A 22,107-nucleotide genomic window follows, 5' to 3' on the forward strand; every position below is an offset into this window, starting at 1 on the left:
GGGTCAACCCTCCTGGATCAAGTTAGAGGTGGAAAAAAAGACATGCTAGGTGCGGTGTGGAGAAGGGTGGGTGTAAGCCTCTTTCCCCCTGAGGCTTGGTCATGGCTGTGGAGTGTGGTGCTATCAGCTCCTGCCCAAAGGGAGAGTGGTAGGAGCCTGTTCCTTCCCTACCTGCTAGTCACCTGTTTTGGACAGGGAACCATGCTCGCTTGTCTGCACAAAGCACAGAAGGGAGCAGGGAGGTCTCTCTACCCCTGCCATTTCTGAAGCCTGCAAGCTGTAGTAAACCAGCCTCCTTTCCTGGTGGCTCCAGGGCCTGGCATGGCTTTTTCAACAGGGAGAAGAGATCCTTCATCTTCCTCCCAAAGGAAGAGCTGTTCCCTTTCTAGTCAGGGAGCCCTCTGGAGCAGCAGCGTGGTTTGGGGAGTTAGAAACCTTGCTAACTGAGCCAGAGCTCCTGCCCTCTGTCATATGTAGGGTAGGCGTGTGTGTGCTGCTCAGCTTGCAGTGCCCAGGCTGGGGCTGTTGAGGTCCCCTGGGGCCAGCCATGCTGGGCTGGTTTCCCTCCCAGCCAGCAGAGTGCAGGCATCACCTCTCCCCTGGCTGGGCACAGGCATGCTGGAGGGTGGAAGCTGCCTCCCTGGGGTTGCTGGAGCCACCCAGGAAGATGTGCTGTCCCAGGATGGCACCCAGGAGGACTCTCCATCTCGGTGCAAGCTGTGAAGGGTCTCCAGCTGGGAGCAAGGGGGTCCATGGTGCTGGATCAGACCCCTCTGGGGCAGAGCATCCAGCTAGCTCTTGCTTCCACCCTTGGTCTCTCCTCCAAGCCCCCTCTCTGGGGCTCTTCCCGGTGCTGCACCCTCCCTCCACCTGCTCAGTGACACCCCATCCCTGACCAGAGTGTTAGCCCGGCCTCAGCCCCCCAGGGGGCCCAGCCCCCCTCAAGCCCCTGCCTGCCCGTGCCGAGACAAAAGCCAGGGCACAGCGTGTTGGTATACATCATACATTTATTAGTGAATATCCCTCTCAAAATCAGCCACAACATTAAAAAAAATAATGATTGCACTACTTGGTCAAGCAGAACTAGCAACTTTCATTTTAAAAAAAGTACAAATCTGTTAAAAATTTCAATCAGTATAATACACATATATATAATACAACATACTAGTTATGTTAAATGCTACAAAACCAATATGATTCCAATGGAATGGAAAAAAACCAAACACTTTTAGAGCTTTAAGAACCTTTTTCTTCTATATATTAGCCTTTTTTCAAATACATACATGGGAAAAATGAGGTAACTGTAAAATGTGCAAGTAACAGAGCAAAAAAAATTATATATATATATTTATATATATATATATATATATATAAAAACTTTCTAACACAGAACACACGTCCTAGCACCTTCCGGGGAGCGGCGGGGGCCGCGGGGGTCCCACCGGAGGGCCCGGGGACTGGTATAATAGAACAGTAAACAGTCCACTATCCCACCACAGGAAATCATTGGTAAACAGTGGTATCTACAGCGCAGTCAGCAATCACAAACACCCTAAATAATTGTTTTTTAGTATTTTTTTTGTAATTTTTTTTTTTTTTTTTTTTTTTTAAATTATACTTTTAGCTGCTCATTGGAATAAATTCTGCAGCACACGAGCTGTGAGCTTTCGAGTCGCCGTCAAAGGACCGTAAGGCTTTCCTGGCTCCCTGGGCACCGCGAGGGCGGGAGGGGAGGAGGGGGGCGTCTCCGGGGGCGCGAGGCCGCCGCGCGGCACGGGGACTCCTTTGGTTATCTGTCACTGAGCGAGGGATGGGGAGGGGGCCGGGGTCCTGCCCAAGGGTCACCGAGCCCAGCGGTGCCAGCGCCCGCGCCACGGCGGAGCTGGTGGCGCCGGGCCGGGCCGGGGCCCTCGGCCTCGACGTTTCGCAGGGAGGGCGGCTGCCGGAGAGGCTGGAGAAGGGAGGCAAGGGGTAGCCGGCCAATAGCCACGCGCCGCTCGCTGCCCCCCGTGCCCGACTGGCTGGGCGGAGACCGGGGCCGGCCCACCGGCGTGCCGGGAGAAGCCTGCCGATTGGCGGAGGCGGTGCGCGGCCCTCTGCCAATCGAGAGCGGGCCTGCCTCAGCAGCCCGGTGATTGGCACCGCCCCTCCGGACCTATGGCGTGGCAGCGCGGGAGCAGCGCCCCGCCCACCCACCTGCCGGGCGCGGCCCCTGGCCTCGCACCCAGCCCCAGCGTGGCGGCCGGAGCCACTGCCGGGGGCCAGCCCCGCCGACTGCCCCCCGCCCCGCGGGGAGCGGCCCCCCCCCTCCCACCCCGTCCCCTTGCACACGCCGCCGCCGCGGGCGCCCCCCCGGCCGCCGCCTCCCGCTCGGAGGGGCGCAGACCCCGCGGGGACGGCCCTGAAAGTCTCACGGTCCTGCTGTGGCGTTGCGGACATGTGCAGTACAGTGCATGGCAGTATCAGCTGAGCACAAAAACCCCTCTCCCCACCCCCCTCACCCCACAGCCGGCTAGACGTAGCCAAGACCACGTTCCAAGCTGGTCAGACATGCATGCATATTTGTGAACATTTACATAGGGCTGGCGTCCGCTCGGAGGCTCCCAGGCGTCAGCAACACACGCCGCAGGGGGAGGGCGGTCCTCTCACCACCACCCCCCCCCCGGCCACTGCCTCCCGTCACCCTCCTCGCTAATTAATCATGCAAAACAACGGCCACGCGGGATTGCTGGAGCCGGGCGGCAGCGTGGCAGCAGCTTCTCTGCTGGCCCTGAGCCGATGGGGCACCCGCCCGCCCAGCCCCGTGCGGGCATGGGGGGATATGGCGCCGGGGGGTCTGCTCACAGCTCCCCCCCGCACCAGCCGGGGCAGGGCCAGGGGTAGCACTGAAAATATACCACGAGGTTATGGATAAAAACCCCCCGCTCCAGGGCCCGGGGGCACCCGCCGCAGCCCGGCCGGCCCCCTGCTGCCCACCGGCCAGGGGCACCGCACCGCACGTCCAGCCAGCAGGACGGGGGCACGGCCCGACTTCGAGTTACAGAAGCAGGACAGAGAAACAGTGAGCCGGGGGCCGGGCGGCACACCGGGGACACTGCACGCCCATAGCCACGGGGACAGGGCTGGGGTCCACCCCAGGCCTGGCTGCTTTGCGGGATGCCACATGGCCCGGCCCCGAGAGCTGCACCGGCCGGGCACAGGGGAATGAACGGGGAGAGGGGCCGGGGCCATGCCAGCACCGTCCTCCCACTGGGGAAAGACCCCAAGCAGCCATAACCCTCCGGGGCTCCCCACGGCAGCCGAGGCGGGAGAGGGGCCACGCCAGGCTGCGTGCGGGAGCGGGGACGGAGGCGTTCCTGCCCCGGCCACGCCGTGGGGTTGCTGGTGTCCCACCTTGGCCGCGCTCCACCGGCCACCTCCTCCGGCTGCCCCCGGGCCCGGCCCGGCACTCCGGCTCGGGGTGCTGCCAGCATCAAACCCGCAGCACTCCCTCCTCTCTCCTCCCCGCGTCCTCCGTGAGCAACGCCGAGGGGAGGAGCTGCCTGTGCGCCACTGGGTCAAACGGCCACAGAACCAAAAACGTGACGGAAAAGGAAAGGAAACGGGAAAAAAAAAAAACCCTACCATGAAAAAAAAAAAGTGACAAAAGGAAAAAACACTAATTCCCTAGCGGAGTACAAAGACCTGGAAAGTGATGGAGCAACAACAGCGTCTTTGGAGCGTGGAGGGCACGGCCACGCGCCTCCCGCCTCCAGCACAACATGATTCGGGGCCCCGGAAGCGCAGCGGGCAGGTGTCCGGCCAAGTCCGTGCCCCGGCGGGGAGGAGGAGGGCTGGCCGGGAGCCCAGACTGCTCAACGCTCACCACATCCGAGGAGAGGCTTTGGGGAAGGGGGGTAAGCGCAGGGTCAGGCCCTAGCAGCGGGCAGCAGCCCCCGCCCCTGGCCCGGCGTCCTCGTCCTCTAGCGAATTGTGCGGCACAGCGCCTGCCAGCCTCAGTCCGCCTCCCGCTGCACCTCCGACGCGTCCGCCCGGCAGATGGGGCATGTGCGGTTCGCCTACGGGCAAGGAGAGACAGCGGCAAGTGAGCGCGCGCCCCATGGCACCAGCTGCACCCAGGGTCCCCCCCCCCACCCCACCGCCAAGGGCTGGAAGCACCCCTGTGTGCCACATCCCGGGAGTGCCTGATCCAGCCTGGCACGGTGCTTGGCCCCTGCTCCCAGCACATCCTGTGTTGCATGGCACCGAGACTGCCTGAACGGCAGCACCCTGCTCCCGCAGCACCCCAAGAAGCCTGCCTGCTCCCCGCAGTGAGCACAAACACAGGCAGTACCTTTAACCATTTGTCGACACACTTGGCGTGGAACTCGTGGTTGCAGGGCAGGACGCGGAGAAGCTGCCGGGCCTCGAAGTCACTGAAGCACACGACACACCTGGGGGAGGCAGCCATCAGTATGGCCCCACTGCACAGCCACGGCCCACGGCCCCCCACCAGGCACCCCCTGTGCCCCCCGTCTGCACCCCAGGCTCACTCACAGGGTCTGCTCGGACTGGTGGCTCTCGGGGTTGAAGCGGTAGGATGGGAGGTGCTCGATGTCTGCTTTGGTGAGTCCCCGCGGCTTGGCCTCCCCCAGCCTCTCGGCCAGGTTCAGCAGCGCCTGGAGGGAGATGCAGAGGCCAGCTCAGCTGGGCTCATGCCCCGGCACAGCACCCCTCCAGGCTCTCCCCACCCTGGCAGAGCGATCCCCAAACGCCCCCCCCGGCTCCCCCATCCTGTCACCCCACGGGGAAGCAGAGCCGACGCACCTCGTAATTCTCCATCTCCACATCATCCACGTCCAGGTCTAGGCTGATCGTGGGCCCCACTGCTGTCGGCGACACAGGAAGCATAGAGCTGGGGGGGAAGAACGGGGCAGTCGGTGTGGGGCCGCAAACCCCAACCTCTGCCCTGGCATCCCCAGGGGGGCAGAGCCACCTGTGCCAACGCCGCGCCACTGTGTCCCCCGTCCGCAGTGCCGCCCTTGCCCCACACATCCCCCCTGTACCCCGCCGGTACTCACAGGAAATAGGGCAGGAAGCTCGGGTAGTACGGGGGGGGCGGCGGAGGGGGCGGTGGAGGGGGCAGCGCCTGCTGCAGCCGGTACCGCTGGGTGTTCAGCCGCCGGGGCATCATGTGGGGGTATGGCTGTGGGGAGAGGCGGGGCGCTCAGAGCTGTGTCAGCCCCACGGCATCCCCCCACCCCTCCACAAGACAAGGACTCACCACGCCGAATGGCAGTTCTTGGTGCAGCGGGTCATGGGGGAGGTAATGCAGCGGCACAGAGGGGGACAGCGTGGGAGCGTGGTGGGACGGGGGGTACGTGAAGCCCGCGATGGGGTGCTGCTCCCCTCGCAGGTCCACGTCATTGTCTATCCTCTGCAGAGGCTGTAGGCAAACAGTTAGGCTGAGAGGGGCGTCCCAAATTACACCCCCCCGACGCTAGCAGGACAGAGACAACCTGGGCATCCCACCCATCACCCCCAGCTCAGACTCACGGGCGCTGCAGAAGGACAAGACCCCAAGGTGACCTTCACTGGGCCACAAGGCACATTGTGTCCCCAGCGCATACCCCCACCCCAACTCACCATGCGTGGGTGCTGGGCTTGGAGAGGTACAAACTGCCCCAGGGGGGCCATGTGGGGCGGCTGGTGGGGGGGCACTGGCGGTGGGGGGGGGTGCAGGATGTAATGGTCGCTGGAGATGATGGGGGGGAACGTCTGGTAAGAGACGGGGAGCTGTTGCATGGCGCATGCCTGGATCAGCTGTGGGGGAGAAAGAAAAAAAATGGAAGTCAGACACCCACCATGGGCATGGCTGCACCCCTGCCCCCTCCCCAGGGCCTCCAGCAGACCCTGTGCCCCCAGAAACTTGCACTCCGATGGGCTTGGGTACCCACATGACCTCCGGGCACCCACAGTCCAGGCTGTCCCCAGGCGTCCCCTGTGGGTGTCCCCCGCCGTGACTCACCGGGGGCGGGAGGCAGCAGAGCGGGTAGTGCTGTCCACTGAACATCACTGAGCATGCTGGGAGCTGCTGGGTGCTGCACCCAGGGATGTGCTGGCCGGCGTGGATGGGGAAGCCTTGTGTTGTGACGGTGGTAACCGTATAGGAGAGAGGGACAGGTCCCTGGTGCACCTGAGGACAAGGCGCCGAGGGCACAGTCAGGGTACAGCCCCGGCTGAGCTGTCCCCATCCTGGCAGGGTGGCAGCAGGGCACTGAGCACCCAGTGCTAGGACACAACTGCCTGGCACCTCCATCCCACCGGTGTGGCCAGAAGAGGGGGGCTGAGTGCAGGCTGGGCTCGAGGGGGCTTTTGGACCCCTCTTTGCTCCCTGCAGACAGGCTGGCACGGCCTCCGACCCAGCACCACCGCCGTGGACGATTGTGACAGTTGTGCATCATGAACAACCCTATGAGGGGACTGTCCCCAGCCCCTGGGAGCGGGGACCACCCTGGACACACCCAAGCTGACAGGGGGACCCCAGCGTTTAAGTGTTCAGAGGACAAGAGCACTGGCAGCCTCAGGGCTGGGTGCTCCCCAGCAAGCGACTGGCCAGAGGGGACCCAGGGACATGTCTTGGGACCACTGCCCCAGACACCAGCCCAGGGCCACCATAGGGTCACCCTCAGGAGTGGGGCTGGAGCACCTACCTGGTCATGCAGATCCACCATGAATGGGTTCTGGTGGGGCGGGTGAGCAGCCGGGTGAAGCATTCGTGGCGGTGTGCTGGGGAGAGCGTAGGCGCGGGGCTCATCTACAGGGATGTGCGACTGCTGGGGGAAGGCAGGGTGCAGCTGGGGCTCATCCTGGCCCAGCAGGGTTGCCAGAGGTCGGTCACGTCGTCCCCACTGACGCCTGGCAGGGGGGCTGCGGGGCCACCGCGGGAGAGAAACAGAGCAGGAGTGACCCCCGGGCCAGGGGCACCACAGCCTAGTAGTGCCAGCCCGGCTCCAGGGAGAGATGCTCAGGGCATCATGCCAGGCCAGGTTCCTTGTGTGGCTGGGGAGCTCCAGAACCGGCTCCTCTGCTCACCCTGCACGTGAGGTGCTGCATCACCTCAGCACAAAAGGGACCCCTGCTCCCCACACACCCATCGGCCGGGCCAGGTGGATGTGCTTCCCTGTCGTGATCTCCCCACAAGCCCCCCAGAAGCTGACGGCTTGCCCCCCAGCAAGACCACGGAACCAGCCCTATGTCTCCACACACCATGGGTGACAGGGCTCTGCACCACCCTGCGCCCCGTACCTTCGCCGGAGGTGGTCGGGGCTGCTGCAGGGTCCCCCCGAGAAACGGTGCTGGTTAAAAGGGGCAGAGGGTGGCCGCCTATTCACTGCCAGTTCCCATGGTCGCATTGGTGACGTCGGGAGGCGGATGGGCACACGGGACCTCAGGCTCCAGGCAGGGCAAGACACCAGCACCTTGGATCCTGCGAGAAGGACAGCGGGTCATGGCCCCCTAACCCCCGGGGCTGCGCAGGGCTGCAGGAGCCCCAAATCCTCCCTGTGCCCCAGGCCTGGGCAGCACAACCCCAGCCCACTCCCCCACCGCCTGCTATGGGAGAGGGAAGGGAGGAGAGGCATGGAGCAAGCCCAGGGCACACACTGCACCCACGGACATGCTGGGAGGGTTGGAGCCTGCCTGGCTCCTGCCCGTGCCCCCTCCACGCTGGGAGCCAGGCCACCCTTCCCATGCCCAGCCCTGCCACCCACACCACACAAGTGACTCTGAGCCACCCCAGCGCCACTGCTCCTGCACGGCTCAGCCTGCTGCTTGCTCCCTGCAGGGATGGTAATGCCAATGACTGGAGCTCTTGCTGCTCCGGCACCTAGACCTGTGCCTGCCCCATCTCCCATGGCTGGATGCAGCCCTGGGGCGGGGGCTAGGAAGAGCCCGTCCCCCCCAGCTACCCCGTTACTGTCCCCCCCCTGCATGGCCAGAGCCACCACCCCATGCAAGACACAGACACCGAATGAGAGAGAAGTTTTGGTTTTGGCACAGAGAAAAGCAAGCGGCGGAAGGCCCCATGGCTCCGCAGCATCCCAGGCTGCTCGCTGGCCGACAAGGAGCCTGAACCGTGGTGTGGGGGGGTGTCCAGCGCGTCCTTGGCCAAGACAGGCTCCAGCGCTGCTCTAGGGGCTGCTCTCTCTTGCTGGGCTCCTGCACATCCTACTCTGGACTGACGCTGCCGCCCCAGTGACAGGCACAGGAGGCTGACAGGGGACAGCGGGGCTCATGGCCCTGCTCTGGCTCAGCCTGTGCCCGTTAACTCCCTGCTGCACACGGGGCACAACTGCACGACCCCGTGGAGGGGGGGACAGGCATGGGCTGCAGCTGAAGCCAGGTAGGCAGCTCTGCTCCCCCATCTACCCCCACAGGCAGGGGGTCAGTGGGAACACAGCCCCGGGCCCTGCCCCGTCTCCCCTCCCACACCCAGCGAAGCTTGGCAGGGCACAGAGGAGACATCTGCATGCGGGGCTGCGCTTCCCCAGGCTCTGGTTCCCCTGGCCTCAAAAGGGCTTTCCCCTGGTTCCATGTCTGTCCAACCCTCCCCAGAGCAGCCTCCCCTGCGCACCCTCCCGCTGCCCAGCAGGCCCCTCTGCCAGCCTCCCTCAGCCTCCACAGCCACGGCCAGCAAGTGGGAGCAGCCATGGCCTTGGCACTGTGCCCCACGTGCCCCTAAATCCAGCTCGCCTGGTGGCGCGCCCCCCCAACACAGCTCCTTCTTCAGCCCTACCTCCTCCTCCTCCTCGGTGCCCATGGCAGAGGCACGCTGGGGCCAGGAGGGGCACCCCGAGCCCAGGGAGCGCTGCTCGGCCCTGGGAGGAGGCTGGCGGTGGGGTCTCACCCCAGCAGGGAGAAGCTGCAATGTCACGCCTGGGTGACAGGCATCACCAACCAGGGCGGGAAGTCACCGGGGTGAGCCCTGTGCCACACATGGGTCTCTCAAGCTCACCCTCACTATTTCAGAAGCTGAAGGCAAATTTCTCTCTCTGTTTTGGGGGTGAAAGGAAAAACTAAAACAAAACCAAAAAAACCAACAAAAGCCACAGACCGAGAGCCCCAGGAGCCTGTCCGTGGCTGCCGCCAGGAAAGAGCCATGCTCAAGGATGGGGTTTTGCCCCACGGGTGTTTTATTCTGCCCCTGAGCCTCTGCCCCGGGTGCCCCGCCAGCGGGCTGGGGGCCAGGACGCAGCGGTGGCCAAGTTTAACCCCGCTCTCCAGGAGTCTCCCCGAGGTGTTACTGCTTCCAGTTCCGCATCCCCGCTCTCAGAGCACACGTGGTACAAGGGCCCTGCGTGACCCAGCGGGCACCTTCCAGACCAGACACCACAGCGATGGGCTTGGGGACGGGGAGCGCCTCCACCGAGGGACACTAAAGCCACGCAGGCGTCTCCCGCAGGCGGGACGTCCCCGACTCGCCGGGACGGTGGTGGCCGAGGGGCACGGACCTGGCACGGCCCCCTGTCCTGCCGCAACCAGCAGCCCCCAAGGCACCCATCCTCCTGTCCCACGCGGGCACACCCGGCTCCCTTCCTCGCACCCATGGCTGGGAGCCAGAGGCCACCCCGGGCAGGGTCACCGTGACCCCGTGGAGGCCCCGCAGCCCCGGAGCGAAGGGAACCCCGGGCCCCGCAGCCCCTCGGTGGCGGGGGGGCAAGGCGGCTCCCGGGCCCCGCCGAGAACAAAGTTAGCAGCGCGCCAGCGCTCACGCCCGGTGCCATCTGCTCGGGCAGAGCCGGGCTCCGGGGCTGCCGGGGGAGCCGCCCGCCCCGCCATCGCTTCCCCGGGGGTCCTGCCACGCCGGTGCCACCCGTCGCCGGCTCCGTCCCGGCACCCCGGGCTCCCCCGGGCCCCCTTCCCCGCCGTTCCCACGCGAGGGCCGCCGACTCCCCCGGGAGCGGGGTCATCGCTGGCCGCGCCGCACCGGCAGCCCCTTCGGAGGGGCGCCCCGCCGACCCCGACCCCAAAGCCGAGCCCAGGCCCTGGGGTCTCCGGGACGGCGGCACCCGGCGGGGCGAGCGGCACATCTCGGAGCACCCCGCCGGGTGCAGCACCCCGCCGGGGCACCCCGCCGCGCAGCACCCCAGTGGGGCACCCCAGCCACTGGCACCCCAGGAGCGCACCCCAGCCCGCAGCCCCCCCCCGCGGGTGCACCGCCCAGCCGGCAGCCCGCGCCCCCCGCCGCAGCAGCGGAGCCCCGCCGGTGCCGGTGCCGGGCCGGGCGCGGAGCTGTGGCTTTAAGAGCGGCCGCTCCGGGGCCATGTGCTCGGCGCCAAACAAAAGCAATAACAAAGGCGGCCGCCGGGCCCCGCCGCCGCCGCCGCCGCCCGGGGCAGGTGCCGCCGGGGGTACGGGGGGCGGCCCCCGCCCCCGCCCCGCTCCCGCCCCCCCCCGCCCGCACCTACCTGCACCGATGGCCTGGGCCGCCGCTCCGGTGCCGCTGCGGCGCCCCCGCCCCCTCCCGCCGCTCTTTGTTCGCCGACGCCGGGCCCGGGCCTGCCCCCGCCCGCCCGCCCGCCGCCGGCCCACCCTCCTCCCTCCCGCCTCCCGCCCCCGCCGGGCCGGCCCCTCCCGCCGCCGCTGTTTCCGGTGCCTCTTTGTTTTCCGCGGCGCGGGCGGCGGGGCCGCCGCGGCGGGCCGGGGCAGCCGCCGCCGGGCCGGGGGAGGCGCGAGGGGTGCCTGCCCCTTTAAGAACCGGCGGCGGCGGCGGGACGCACCGGACCGAGTCACAACACTCGGAGGCCCCGGGGGCGCGCGCGGCTGGCGGGAGGGGGAGGGGGGGCGGCGCGGCGCGCGCGCGCCCCACGTGACCAGGCGTGTCACGCTCCGCAGCCATCTTGGAGGCGCGGGGCCGGGCCGCCACGCGGGGCAGCGCCGGGCCCCCCGCCCCCCCCGGGGGACGGTGTCCTAGCAACGGTCTCCACGGAGAGGGGGTCCCTAGCAACGGGGCCTGGGGGCGGCCCGGCCGGACCGAGACCCCCCCGCCCTCGAGGGGCCCGGCCCCGGTACCGGCCGCGCCGCCTCACCCCGCGGGGACGGGCGCCACGGCTCCGGGGGCCCAGGCCGAGGTGGCACCTTACCTGCGGCTTCACCCACCACTGCCAGCCCGCCACCGCTCCCGGCCCACCGGGCCCCAACCCACCGGGCCGGCGGCTCCGTGAGCCCGGCGGGCCGCCGGGACAGCAGCACCGTGTGCCTGGGCGCTCCCGGCCAGCCCGCACCATGCCGCCATGCTCCCGCGGCCAGGTGGGCAGAAAAGCCCGGGCAAGGGGGAAGGCGAAGGCAGGAGCTCGGCTCCCCGGCACCCTCCTGCGCGGGGACGGGAGGGTGGAGAAGCTGTTCCCCTCCAGCCCAGCACTGCGTGGAGCCCTTGCCCACACCGGCAGCGTGCCAGGCACAGGCAGCTCTCCCAGGGCACCTCTACCCAGTTCGGATTTCCAGGCACCAGAAAAGCCCCCTTTTACTTCAGAAAAGCCTCCTGCTCTCTCCCCTCGATTAAACAAGGAGCAGGGACTCCTCGGCACATCTCCAGGAGGCACACCTGCAGGTCAGCCGAGCACATCACCCGGCTGGCAGCTAGCACCAGGAGCTGCACGCCAAGAGGCTGTGCCGCCGGCTCCCCGCCTGCCCCCGGCAGCACCGCTCAGCGCCAGTCAAACCCCTGTGCTCGGCAGAGCACATCGCAGCGGCTTTGCTGAAAGCCAGATGCTGCATCCAAGCCAAACTTCCCCGGGTTACAACGCACACTTAAGAAATTCCCAGGTAGGCAAGCGAGCCAGCCGGCAGCCCTGATGTAATGCCTATAAACCAGCCCTCCCCTGACAGCTGGGCTTTAAAGCGCTAACAACCAAAAGGGAGCTAATTAATTTGTAACATCACCCCTTTTAAAGAAAACCTCAGATCGGTGGCAATGATTTCATGATTCAGTAGGCTCATCATTGCGATGAGTGGTTGGTTTCAGTTTTGCCCCATCCCAGCCCCATGCCCAGCTCCCTCCAGGCCCCTCTCAAGGCCAGTTCGCCAGCTCTCACCTCCTCACCCCAAATCCAGGTGCACGCGAGGACCCACACCAGCCTCGAGGATCCCCCGGGGCATGGAGCATCCTGGGGCAAGCTCCCTCTACCATGACTGTCAACAGCATCACAGCCAACTGCTTTTGTCCCCATGGTAGGGGACACACCAGACAGGAAAGCAGCATGGCAGGGCATGGGGCAGACCTATGACGGGGTCAGACCCATGTGCTCAGACGGGCACCCCAGGAGGAAACAGCCAAAGGACTGAATCGTCAGCCCAGACCTCAAAGTCTGCTCCTCTGCAGCCTCTTTGCTTCAAGAGCTGGGGGCTAGAGGGAAGAGGAGGAAAATAGCACTCTGCACTTTGACCTTGCCACTATTTGCAGGCAGAGGCAGCACCGCACCTTTACAAGGCTGCCAGGACATGGTCTGATCCTGAGCAGAGCACTGGCAGCAGGCAGAGGCTACAGATGGTGGCTATCTGTGCAGATACTCCCTCCCAACCCGCTCCAGCATCACCAGCTCCCCCGTGGCCAGCAGCTATCAATGTCCTCAGGACAGCGTTGGGAGAAACCATCAATGGAGCACAGCTCACCAGCGAGGCACTGCTCGTGCTCCCTGCCCAACCAGGCTGGACGGCTCCTGTGGCAGAGCCGGGTCTAGCCACATCACGTGCGGCCGTGCCGAGCCTGCCCAGCCAGCTCCCGCAAGGATGGGGCACTGCACGTCCAGCCGCAGGGTTAGAGCACGTGGAAGCAGCTCAGCCCAGGCCTGCCCCGTGTCGTCTCAGGAACACAGCCAATGCACACAGCCACCATCATCACGCTGCCCCATGTCTAGGAGCCCTGCCTGGAAGAGCCATGTGAGGAGCCCAAGCAACACCCCTCCAATGCTACAGCAAGGCTGGCCATGGACAACAGCACTGGTCAGTGCTTCTGGGCCAGGACAAGGGGTCCCCAGACCAGCCACCGAGCCCTGTGACACCCCAGGTGAGCGGGGATCCCCCTGTGCCAGGCAGCAGCCTTAGAAAGCTCTCTACCTGCGGGGGCTGCTCGGGCTGAACCTGGCTGCTCCGCAGCCAACAGGCAGCCCGTCCTCTCCCTCGTGAGAGCCAGAGGCCGGCAGAAACGAAGCCTTCCCGAGCCCAGGCTCTTTAAGACACCATCTGCTGCCGCAGATGTGCCACCTCCCTTGCCCCATATATAGGTCAGGTCTGACAGGATTAGCCGGGGCGATTCGAGTGGTGTGAGCACATCTCCCACTGGAGGTACACTCTGCCCTGTCCTCTCCCCAACACCCAGCATGCCAGTGGCTCGCCTCCACGCTCTCCCCAGCCTCTCCCCCAAGTCCAGGGAGAGGAAGAAGCCCCAGATCCTTCTCTCCCCTCCCCAGTGCCTGGAAAACAAGTGGGAAGAAACCAGCACCAAGCCCCCAGAAGCTCCCAGGCTGCGGGGGGGGGGGGGGGGGAGCAGCAGGAGTGTCCCCACCCTACCCAAGGCCCGACACAAGCATCAGGGTACATGGGACACCCCAACATCAGCAGCTACCACAGGGTGAAGTGCCGCTGGGGAGACGGGGGGGATGAGGAGCTCCCTCCCCACTCCACACACCCCGGTGGAGCCGAGTTCACTGGCAGCGGAGGCAGGACGCCTCTGCCGCGATCGCACACCACCCACTCACACCCCCAGACTGACAGCACTCCCGTCAAACGCCTCCAACCACACACACGTGGAGGATGCTGACATGAGGAGTGAGTAGCTGCACAGGCAGCGGAACTGATAACGCCCGGTTTCCTGTCGATCTCTCCCACGTGGATTCTCTGATGTCTAATAGCAAGGCAGAGCTGCACTGCAGAGGGAGAACTAGCAGCATCTTCCTCCCCATGAGCCAGAGCCTGTAGCAAGCCAAGACCTTTGAGACAGCTGCCACATCTGACACCTACCACAACTGACACCATCCAGCAAGTTCAAAGCAGAGAGGAGAAGACTCGCAAATAAACAGTAAGCTTGCACAAGCCTTCATTTCCTCAGGACAGGGTAAATAATTTGCAGAGATATCTCCACCTTCCTTCATTTGCCCTAGAAACACCAGCACAACCTGAATAGCATGACCAGAAGAGCTGCTGTGCAGCAGCTGGGTCCAGCTCAGGTACCTCTACAGCTCAGCAGCATCAAACAATAGGTCGTGTCCTCCACTCTCCTCGGTGGACACTTCTGCCCCTGACAGAAGCACATTGAACCACGCTCACCTCTGTCTCTTCTGGCATCCTGCAGCAGCCAGTTCCGCAGCTCAGTTGCACATAGGTGGGGAGAGAAGAGTGAACACCACCACGTCCGTCCCCAACCTACTGTCTGGGCAACCTCCCCAGTCCTCCCCTTCCTTCCTACCACGAGACACTGTGGTTCAGGACTCCGTACTCCTCTACCCTTCATGTTTTAGTTCTCCGTTCAGACAGCTCTTTCCTAAAACAGACCCAATCTCTCCTTGGGCAGAGCCAGCCCAGGGAGCAGGGATTCCCCTCCCCATCCCCACACAGTGTCCCTGGCAGTCCCCAGCTCACCTGCTACCTCTTCACAAGCATCCTTCCGAGTCCAGCCTGCTCCCTACATGCTGTGGATAGCGTTAATAGCATTGCCAAGCAAGTGGCTGAGGGCAGGAGGGGCCGGGCTCCAGACACCTTCCCCACTGCTCTGCCGGCTGGGCTCAGGCTGGACCCCTCCGCCTCCCCTCCCTGCTGCCCTTCTGCCGCCAGCATGTGGGAGGCAGGGCAGAGCGGCAGTGTCTGGCGTCGTGGCTCCAGCAAAAGGATACGGGCAGAGCCAGAAGCTGGTGGATGGCAAAGAGCAATTTCGTTACTGCTCAGCAAAATGAAGCGTCTCTTGAAAGCACTAGTGACAGTCAGGAAGTTGGGCTGGGTGTTTTGTTTGGCATTTTAAGAAGCCTGCAGGGACACCGACAACCTGCAACGATCATTTTCAGAAAGGAGCTCAGAGAAATTAATGATTTTCAGCAACAGTTTATCCTCTTTTGTCCTCGATTTAAAATTTGCCAGGAGGCTGCTTACAAGATGCACCGAAACAGGCAGTGACCACTGCCTTAAGTGCAAAGGAGTCTTGCTGCAATACCTCCCCAGTACATCACTCACAGAGAACCCCACACCAGTGCCCGGGGATGGTTTTAAGAGCAAAAACATGACTTCCAAGCTGACAGCTCCTGTGCACAAAGAGTGACTGTGCTGTGACAACAGAGCAGCCTGGGGCACAGGAGCTGGCTGACCTCTGCTACAGCTCTCACTGGCAGATTTTTATTGTTCACCACTTTCCCAAAGCGCAAGCACGGAGAGAAAAGCAACCAAGACACTCGGCTCAAAATGCAAACACAGCCAGGGAGCCCCACCAGCACAGCAGGGAAAAGACAACCTGCCAGAGGGGACCGCAGCTCAGCGCTGCCAGGCTGGGGGAAGGAAGGACCAGAGCACAGGCGCTCCCTTCCCGGGGGTGACAGCGAGAGGTCACCACCATGCAGGCTCACCCGGGAGAAAGCAGCTCCGAGCGCACAGCATCGCAGGCCAGTCCTCTGCTCTGCATGGTTGAGCTGAAGTCCCTCATCCTGCTTTCCAGGCTAGCCAAGGAAAGCCCACAGCTACAGCTCCGCAGCCAGCGAGGCCAGGTCTCCAGAGACTGGGGTGCAGCTGGAAAATAATACTCCCAAGGCCTGTCACAAGCGCTGCTTGCTGCGAACACTGCTCACCTCGCCTTCTGCCATGCACGCAGTGAAGCAGGGAGCCCTCCCCAGCCACCCCGCTCCAGAAAACCCAGACATCCCGTATTGGACACAGGCCCCCACAGGCTGCTCGTGACCTCCAGGAAATGGCTCCTGCCCTGAAAGGCTGAGGACTTGCAGGTGCAAGGGCGAAGGAAAGGATAAGCACCCTGGGGTGGTTCTGCTGCCCAGGGAGTTGGAAGGCTGGCTTCTCCCAGCACCCTTGTAAGCCAACAGCACGGATCCACACTGCTCCTCGCCAGAAATGACCTGTCCCAGGGAGCCACGCAACATCCTCGTGCAGCTTGGTGACCGCAGGGCTCAGGGCCTGGCTCTCCTGAGTTCTGGCCAGGCCAATGTCGCAGAGCCTCTGGGAGGGCTCCCCAGCACTCGCAGCTTCCCGAGACATTTTAGCAGCCTCTGACACATCAAACTGGCACTCTATGTGCTGCATCTGCCTGGTGGCTACGCAAATCCCTTGGCCAACCATTCACCTGCAAAGGGCAGGTGACAAACCACAATTCTCCAGCTCACCCCAAGCAGGAAGCCAGGGGGTGGTGGGTAAACAGCATGCACCGGCTCCTCGATTCAGAGATGAAAAACAAAAAGCATCCAAAAGCTCCAGGCCTTACTGCCGAAAACCAGCGCTACGCCGCTTGCCGCCAGCTGCCCAGCCACCACCTCCCCAGCCGTGCCCCGCGGCCGGCCTCACGTGACGGTGAAGTGGATGCACACAGTAGGAGTGGCTGTAGTGACAGTGTTACAGCTTGTGTCCGACACACAGCTAAGCCCAGCAAATCCCAGTGCTCTGCAGCTCTCATTTACAAACCCCACACGCTCTGCGCAGGTACACAGGCTTCAGCAAGAGCTCGGTGCCCATGGCCCTGGGGAAACGACACCTGGAGGGAGACAGCCCAGCAAGCACGGGGCTCCTGAACTCTCTGATGTCCACCAGTGCAAGGACAGTCCCACACCAAGCCCCAGGGACAAGGAGAGCTCTTCTTACACCAGCTCCGGTTTAGGCTGGGAACCCACCTCCCCAGGGCCTGCCCCACTGCTGTTTCAGCACAGATACTCCCACTGGGGAAGCAAGGACACCTGGCAGGATAAGCAGGACTTCGCTCTGTCCTGCTCTGCTCCGAGTGACTTTGCTTCACTCCCCGCCGCTGCCCCGGGGTGGCAGGACTTCACCGGCCCTGCACACACCTGGAATAAGTGCTGCGAGCCAAAGCCCAGGCCCTACCTGCCGGCTGTTATTTCATTCCTCTAACAGGTCCATAAAACAGGGATAATTAAATCTCTCCTAAACTCTCTTCCATTTAAAATAAAAATCTATAGTCCCTATTTCATTAGCTGGCTCTGGATTTTACAGCTTGATCAATTCCCCTCGCAGAGCCCTGGTCCCAGGCAGGCAGACGCAAACACGCAGCGGGCAGCTTCCACGGTGCGAACCAATGGGGATTCGCAAAGTCTCCTCTCCCCGTTCTTTGTCCCTCGCTCACCAAAGGGGAGCCACACTGCGCAGCAGGTAGGGACAGCTTGTTTCACCGCTCAAGGGAACGTCACTGCCACGCGCAGCTTCAGAGGTCAGATTTAGCGACTGGCAAGAGCAGAGGCAGCAGCGATGCTCCCCCTCCAGCGAAGGGAGGGCCCAGCATGGGGCCCCAAAAACGCAGCCACGACCCTAAAGGCAAGGCAGCCCAGCACGCAGGCGGGATGACGCCTCTCCACCCGCTCCAAGGTGGAGAGGGACAAGGCTCAGCTCTCGCGGCCGACGGCTGGAGTCAGAGCCCTCTGCAAGCATCGACTGGGAACCAAAAGCAGCCGCCACTGCTCTGACCTCCCCATGCGCAAAGTGGAAGAGACTCGTCGCAGAGATCCGAGCGCACAGGCTCACCGTTTCCTGCCCTTCCCGGCCCTCTGTTGCTGCCCTGCCATGTGCCACCTTACCCCCGTGAGTGTGCCAGGCTGGTGGCTGGAGCAGCTGGGGCTCCAGATGGCTCTTGCCACCCCGGCAAGCCTCTCCCTCCGCTGCAGCAGGGAGCTACCAGCTCCTGGCAGCAGATGGAGGGACCACAGCAGCAGCAAGAGCTGCACAGACAGCAGACGGGCAGAGTGCCTGCCTGCCCACGGAGCAGAGATCAGCACCCCAGGCAGCCCCTGCCCTGGGCCAGCACCCAGGTGCCACCCAGCACCCATCATACCATTTCCCTCTGCTCCAGGCACGCATCCCTCCCTCCCACCTTTGCTCAGCCAGAAAGCAGCAAGATGCCACAGCCCCGGTCCCACCGGTACCAGGACACGCCATGGAGGCAGCCCCAGGGGAAAGGCCGGCAGCCCTGGCCCCAGCAAGCTCTGCCCCGGCCACACAATGCCAGTGACAGACAGACCATGCCACCTGGGCCCAAACCCCAATCTCCGCCAACCCTCCTGCAGGCAGGCCAGCACACTGGTACCTGCCAGGGGACATCAGGGCAGGTCACTGGGACACAGGAATAGCCACATGTCAGAGCACTTGGCTCCAAACAAGGTGGGGGGGACAAAGCCCCACCACCCCATCGTGACTCCTTGCATGGCTGTGTGCAGGAAGGGTGACACTGGAGCCTCCCAAACACACCCAGGTGGCTCCTGCCTCACCTCCCATGCTGACACCTGCCCCGGCTCCCCTGGCACCGCTGCCCAAGCGGAGGGGCACGGAGGGGCTGCAGTTCACCAGCTAAACCAAACCCACCGCCCGAGGGGCGTGACGCCGCAGAGCATGGCTCCCATCGCCCGGCCAGCCTCAAAGCAAAGACCCAAAGGTGACAAACAAAGGCACCCGGCAGGCACTCCGCATTAGCAGTATTTTTAGACACCGCTATGGAGCCGGCCTTATTATTTTCATTGCAACGTGCATAATTACCCACCATGCACCGCAGTGACATCAGACACAGCTTGTTCCCCTCCGACAGCCGGCAAGGCCGGCACCCACTCCTCCTCCCAGGGCTCCCGGCCTCAGGGACCCACCTGTCCCCCGGGGCTGTGCCCTGCGCATCTCCCCAGGGCACGGCCCCACCGCTGCACACAGGGGGACTCGGGGTCCTGGGGCGCCGGAGCCGGCAGCAGAGCAGAAATGGGTGCAGGTGGCAGAGGGACCAAGAGACATGGTAACACCGGATGGCAAGGAGGCGAGCACGGGGACAAGCTCCGGAGCTGCAGACACGCACAGCCAGCTGCGCCAGAGCACAGGGCCGGTGCAGAGCTTGCGGCCGAGATGCCAGCACAAAACCAAGCCGTGCTCACAGGAAGAGGGGCTGTCCCCAAGCAGAGGGACAGCACCTGCCTGGCCGCAGGCTGCCCATGGGGCTCAACTCCTGCTCCTGCAAGCCCCAGAGCACACCTCCGCTGCCCATAGCCCGGTCCCACGTGTCCTCTGCGGGACAGGGCTGCCACAGGCCCCACACGCAGCCCACGCTGCCAGCACACGCACCGCAGGGTCGGTGGCACGGCCTGTCCCACCGCCCCGGCTGCCACCGCCCCGTCATTTGGGGCTTAGTTGTTTCCTACCTCTTCCCCATTTACAACTTTCCGAAGAGTTTCGCCACTTCCCCTCCCATCCCCTCTCACACGCCGGGGGCTCGCCCCGAGCCGGGCCCTGCTTACCGACCCCAGGTCGGGCAGCAGGGCCCGGGGGCTGCGGCAGCGGCGGAGGGAGCATCCCCGGGGTGCCCAGCGAGTCGGGGACACAGAACCGGTCTCGGCAGGAGCCACCGACTCACGCCCGGCCGGGGACGGGGGAGCCCCCCGAGGAGGGGCTACGGCCGGGACAGCCTGGGGGCAGCCCCGCTCTTGCCGGCGAGGCCCCGAGGGGCGACAGGGCTCCGGCTCCGCCGCCGTCCCCAGCAGCCCCTGCCGCGGCCCCCCCTCCCCCCGAGGGGCTCCCCGAGTACCGGGGGCTCCTCCCGCCGGCGTGCGGCTGCCGGTGCACCGGGCCCTGCTGCCCTTTACGGCCCCCTCCCACGAGCCCCGGTGCCCCATGCAGCCACCACCCCCGCGCACCGGGCCCTGCGCTCGGCCCCGGCCCTGGCGCGCCGAGCCCCCGCCTGCCCCGGCCATCCGCCCCCGCCAAGCCACCGTGCGCCGGGCCCTGCCCGCCCGCCCCCCGCCGCGCACCGGGCCCCGCTCGCTCCTTCGCCCGACGCACCGGGCTTCTCTAGCCCGTGCATCCGCCCCCCCTCGCACCGTGCCCTGCCTGCGCCCTGCACCGGCTCTGCCTGCCGCGCTCCCCGGTGCACCGGGGCCGGCCTCCCTGCCCCCCTGCACCGGCCCTACCTACCTCCTTCCCCCCGTGCACCGGGGCCGGCCTGGCCGCCCCTTCCCCCGGTGCACCGGGGCCTGCCCTCCCCAAGCCCCAGGCCCTGCCCGCCGTCTTTTCCCGGTGCACCGGCCCTGCCCCGCGCAGCCCGGGCCCGCCGCCGCCGCCGCCGCGCCCCGTACCTACCGGAGGCGCGCTCGCGGGCTTCGCGGGCTGCTCGGTGCCTGCCCCGGCCCTGCCCGCCGCTCAGCCCGCTCGCATGGCGCGGCGGCCGGGCCCGCCGGACTCGGTGTCCGTCCCGGTGCCGGTGCCGCTCCCGCTCCGGCCTCGGCCCGGCCTCAGCCCCGCCTCATGGCGCCCCCGCGTCCGCCGCCCCGATGGAACCGGCCGCGCCGCGCTGCCACCCCCCGCGCCGCGCCTATGGGCGCGCCCGCCCCCCCTTCGCCGTACTGCGCCCAAGAGCGGCGCCGCCAAAACCGCGCGGCGAGGCGCTGCGGCCGTAATGCTCCGAGTGGCAGCGCGTCCCAACGCCGGCCTGGGGGTGTGCTGGGGAAGATGTCCTGGGCCAGCCCTTGGGAGGTGTGGCGGGGTCCCGGGACAGCCTAGGGGCAGTTTGCAGAGGGGTGTCTAGCACTAGCCCTGGGGGGCTCAGGGGGTTTGTCCTGGGCCAGACCTCGGGGGCTCCAGGGGTACTCCCAGGTAGCCTGTGGGGTGTCTGTTGGGGGTGTCCCGGAGCAGCCTTTGCAGGGTCTTGGGGGGATCCTGGACCAGCCCTGGAGGGGTTTGGGGGGCGGGGGGGCAGGCTGGCCCCCTGTAGCCCCTTCTCTGAGGGCTCCTGACCTAGGTGTGGGGTGAGATGGGGACTTCGGAGCAGGCTGGGCATCTGGGGGGACCCCACAGCTTCCTGGGCACCCAGACCCCAGGACTTCCCCAGGGAATAGGGGTGAAAGGGGCCAGGGCCATGGAGGCCGTGGTCCCACAGACCCAGAGCTGGCCATGCCCTCCCCCCCACCTCCCAGCCCTCTTCTGCCTGAGCGGAGCTGCACAATCCGCCCTTGTCCCCAGAGGGTCCAAAGTAGGTCAGGGAGGCTGGGCCGAGCCCCTGGGGAGGGGAGTGGGTGGTAGAGGGGTGCAGAGGGCCCCAGGCACCCGCCCCAGTAGCTACACCACTGGGTTGGTGCCCATCTCTTGTCCTGGTGGGACCCCGGTGTCCCCAGCCCCTCTCCAGTCCTCTGGGGTGGTTTGGGATCCCTCTGCATCCCCGCAGGCACTGCATCCCTCCTGGGAGCCGGAGTCCCATGGGTGCAGGTTGGGGTGGCTGAATCCTGGGGGACGGCACCCAGTGTGGGGACCTGGGGGGCTGGGGTTGGGAACCAAGCATGGGAATGGGCTGGGCAGGAGGTGAGGGATGAGAACAAGGAATAAGGAAGATGAGAGAGGGATTCCTCACCCTTTAATTGCAGTTAATAATTGATGAACATATTTACTGCAGGAGGCAAAGGTCTCTAGCGGTGTCAGGGAACGAGTGCAGAGCAGCCCGCCCGGCAGCATCCCCAGCGACGCAGCCACAGGTAAGGGATGTCAGCCCCCACCCTGGCCCCCATGGGCACTGTGGTCCATTGCAGGGGGAGGTGGGGGTGTCTGTCAAGCGTGGGGCTGCCCATGGGCTGTGGCACAAGGACGGGGACACCGCGGTGGTGTCACAGTTTGCTCCTGAGCTCCAAGTGCTGCTTAGGGTGGCCCTGTTGAGCCCAACTGATGAGGCCTCCAGCCATGCCCAAGAGAGGGTCCTGGGGTCCCCAGGCACCCCCATGGTCTCCAGCCCCTGGAAGCCAACCCTGTCCCCCCATGCCATGTCCCCAGGGGGGTGGGATGGAGCCTGGTGCTTGCTCACCAGCCCGGCTCAGCAGAGGGGACTGTCCCCACCAGAGCCCCTCCTGCCCCAGGGGCTGCTCCCCAGGAAGGGTTTGGGGGGGCTGGTGGGAGCAGGCAGCC

General features: G+C 65.3%; 1 protein-coding gene across 1 annotated transcript; it reads right to left on the reverse strand.

Annotated features, from left to right (window-relative positions):
* Positions 1-991: 991 nt before the first annotated feature.
* Positions 992-10,894, reverse strand: RNF44 (ring finger protein 44). The gene is given in 12 exon segments (XM_072872743.1): positions 992-4,058; positions 4,334-4,433; positions 4,537-4,658; positions 4,807-4,894; positions 5,061-5,185; positions 5,264-5,425; positions 5,626-5,802; positions 6,008-6,175; positions 6,693-6,909; positions 7,288-7,468; positions 10,449-10,840; positions 10,842-10,894. Coding segments are annotated over 12 exon segments (1,833 nt in total). The 5' UTR covers positions 10,880-10,894; the 3' UTR covers positions 992-3,995.
* Positions 10,895-22,107: the final 11,213 nt, after the last annotated feature.

Source organism: Ciconia boyciana, chromosome 9 (genome assembly GCF_034638445.1).
Source record: "Ciconia boyciana chromosome 9, ASM3463844v1, whole genome shotgun sequence".
Lineage (NCBI taxonomy): Eukaryota > Metazoa > Chordata > Aves > Ciconiiformes > Ciconiidae > Ciconia > Ciconia boyciana.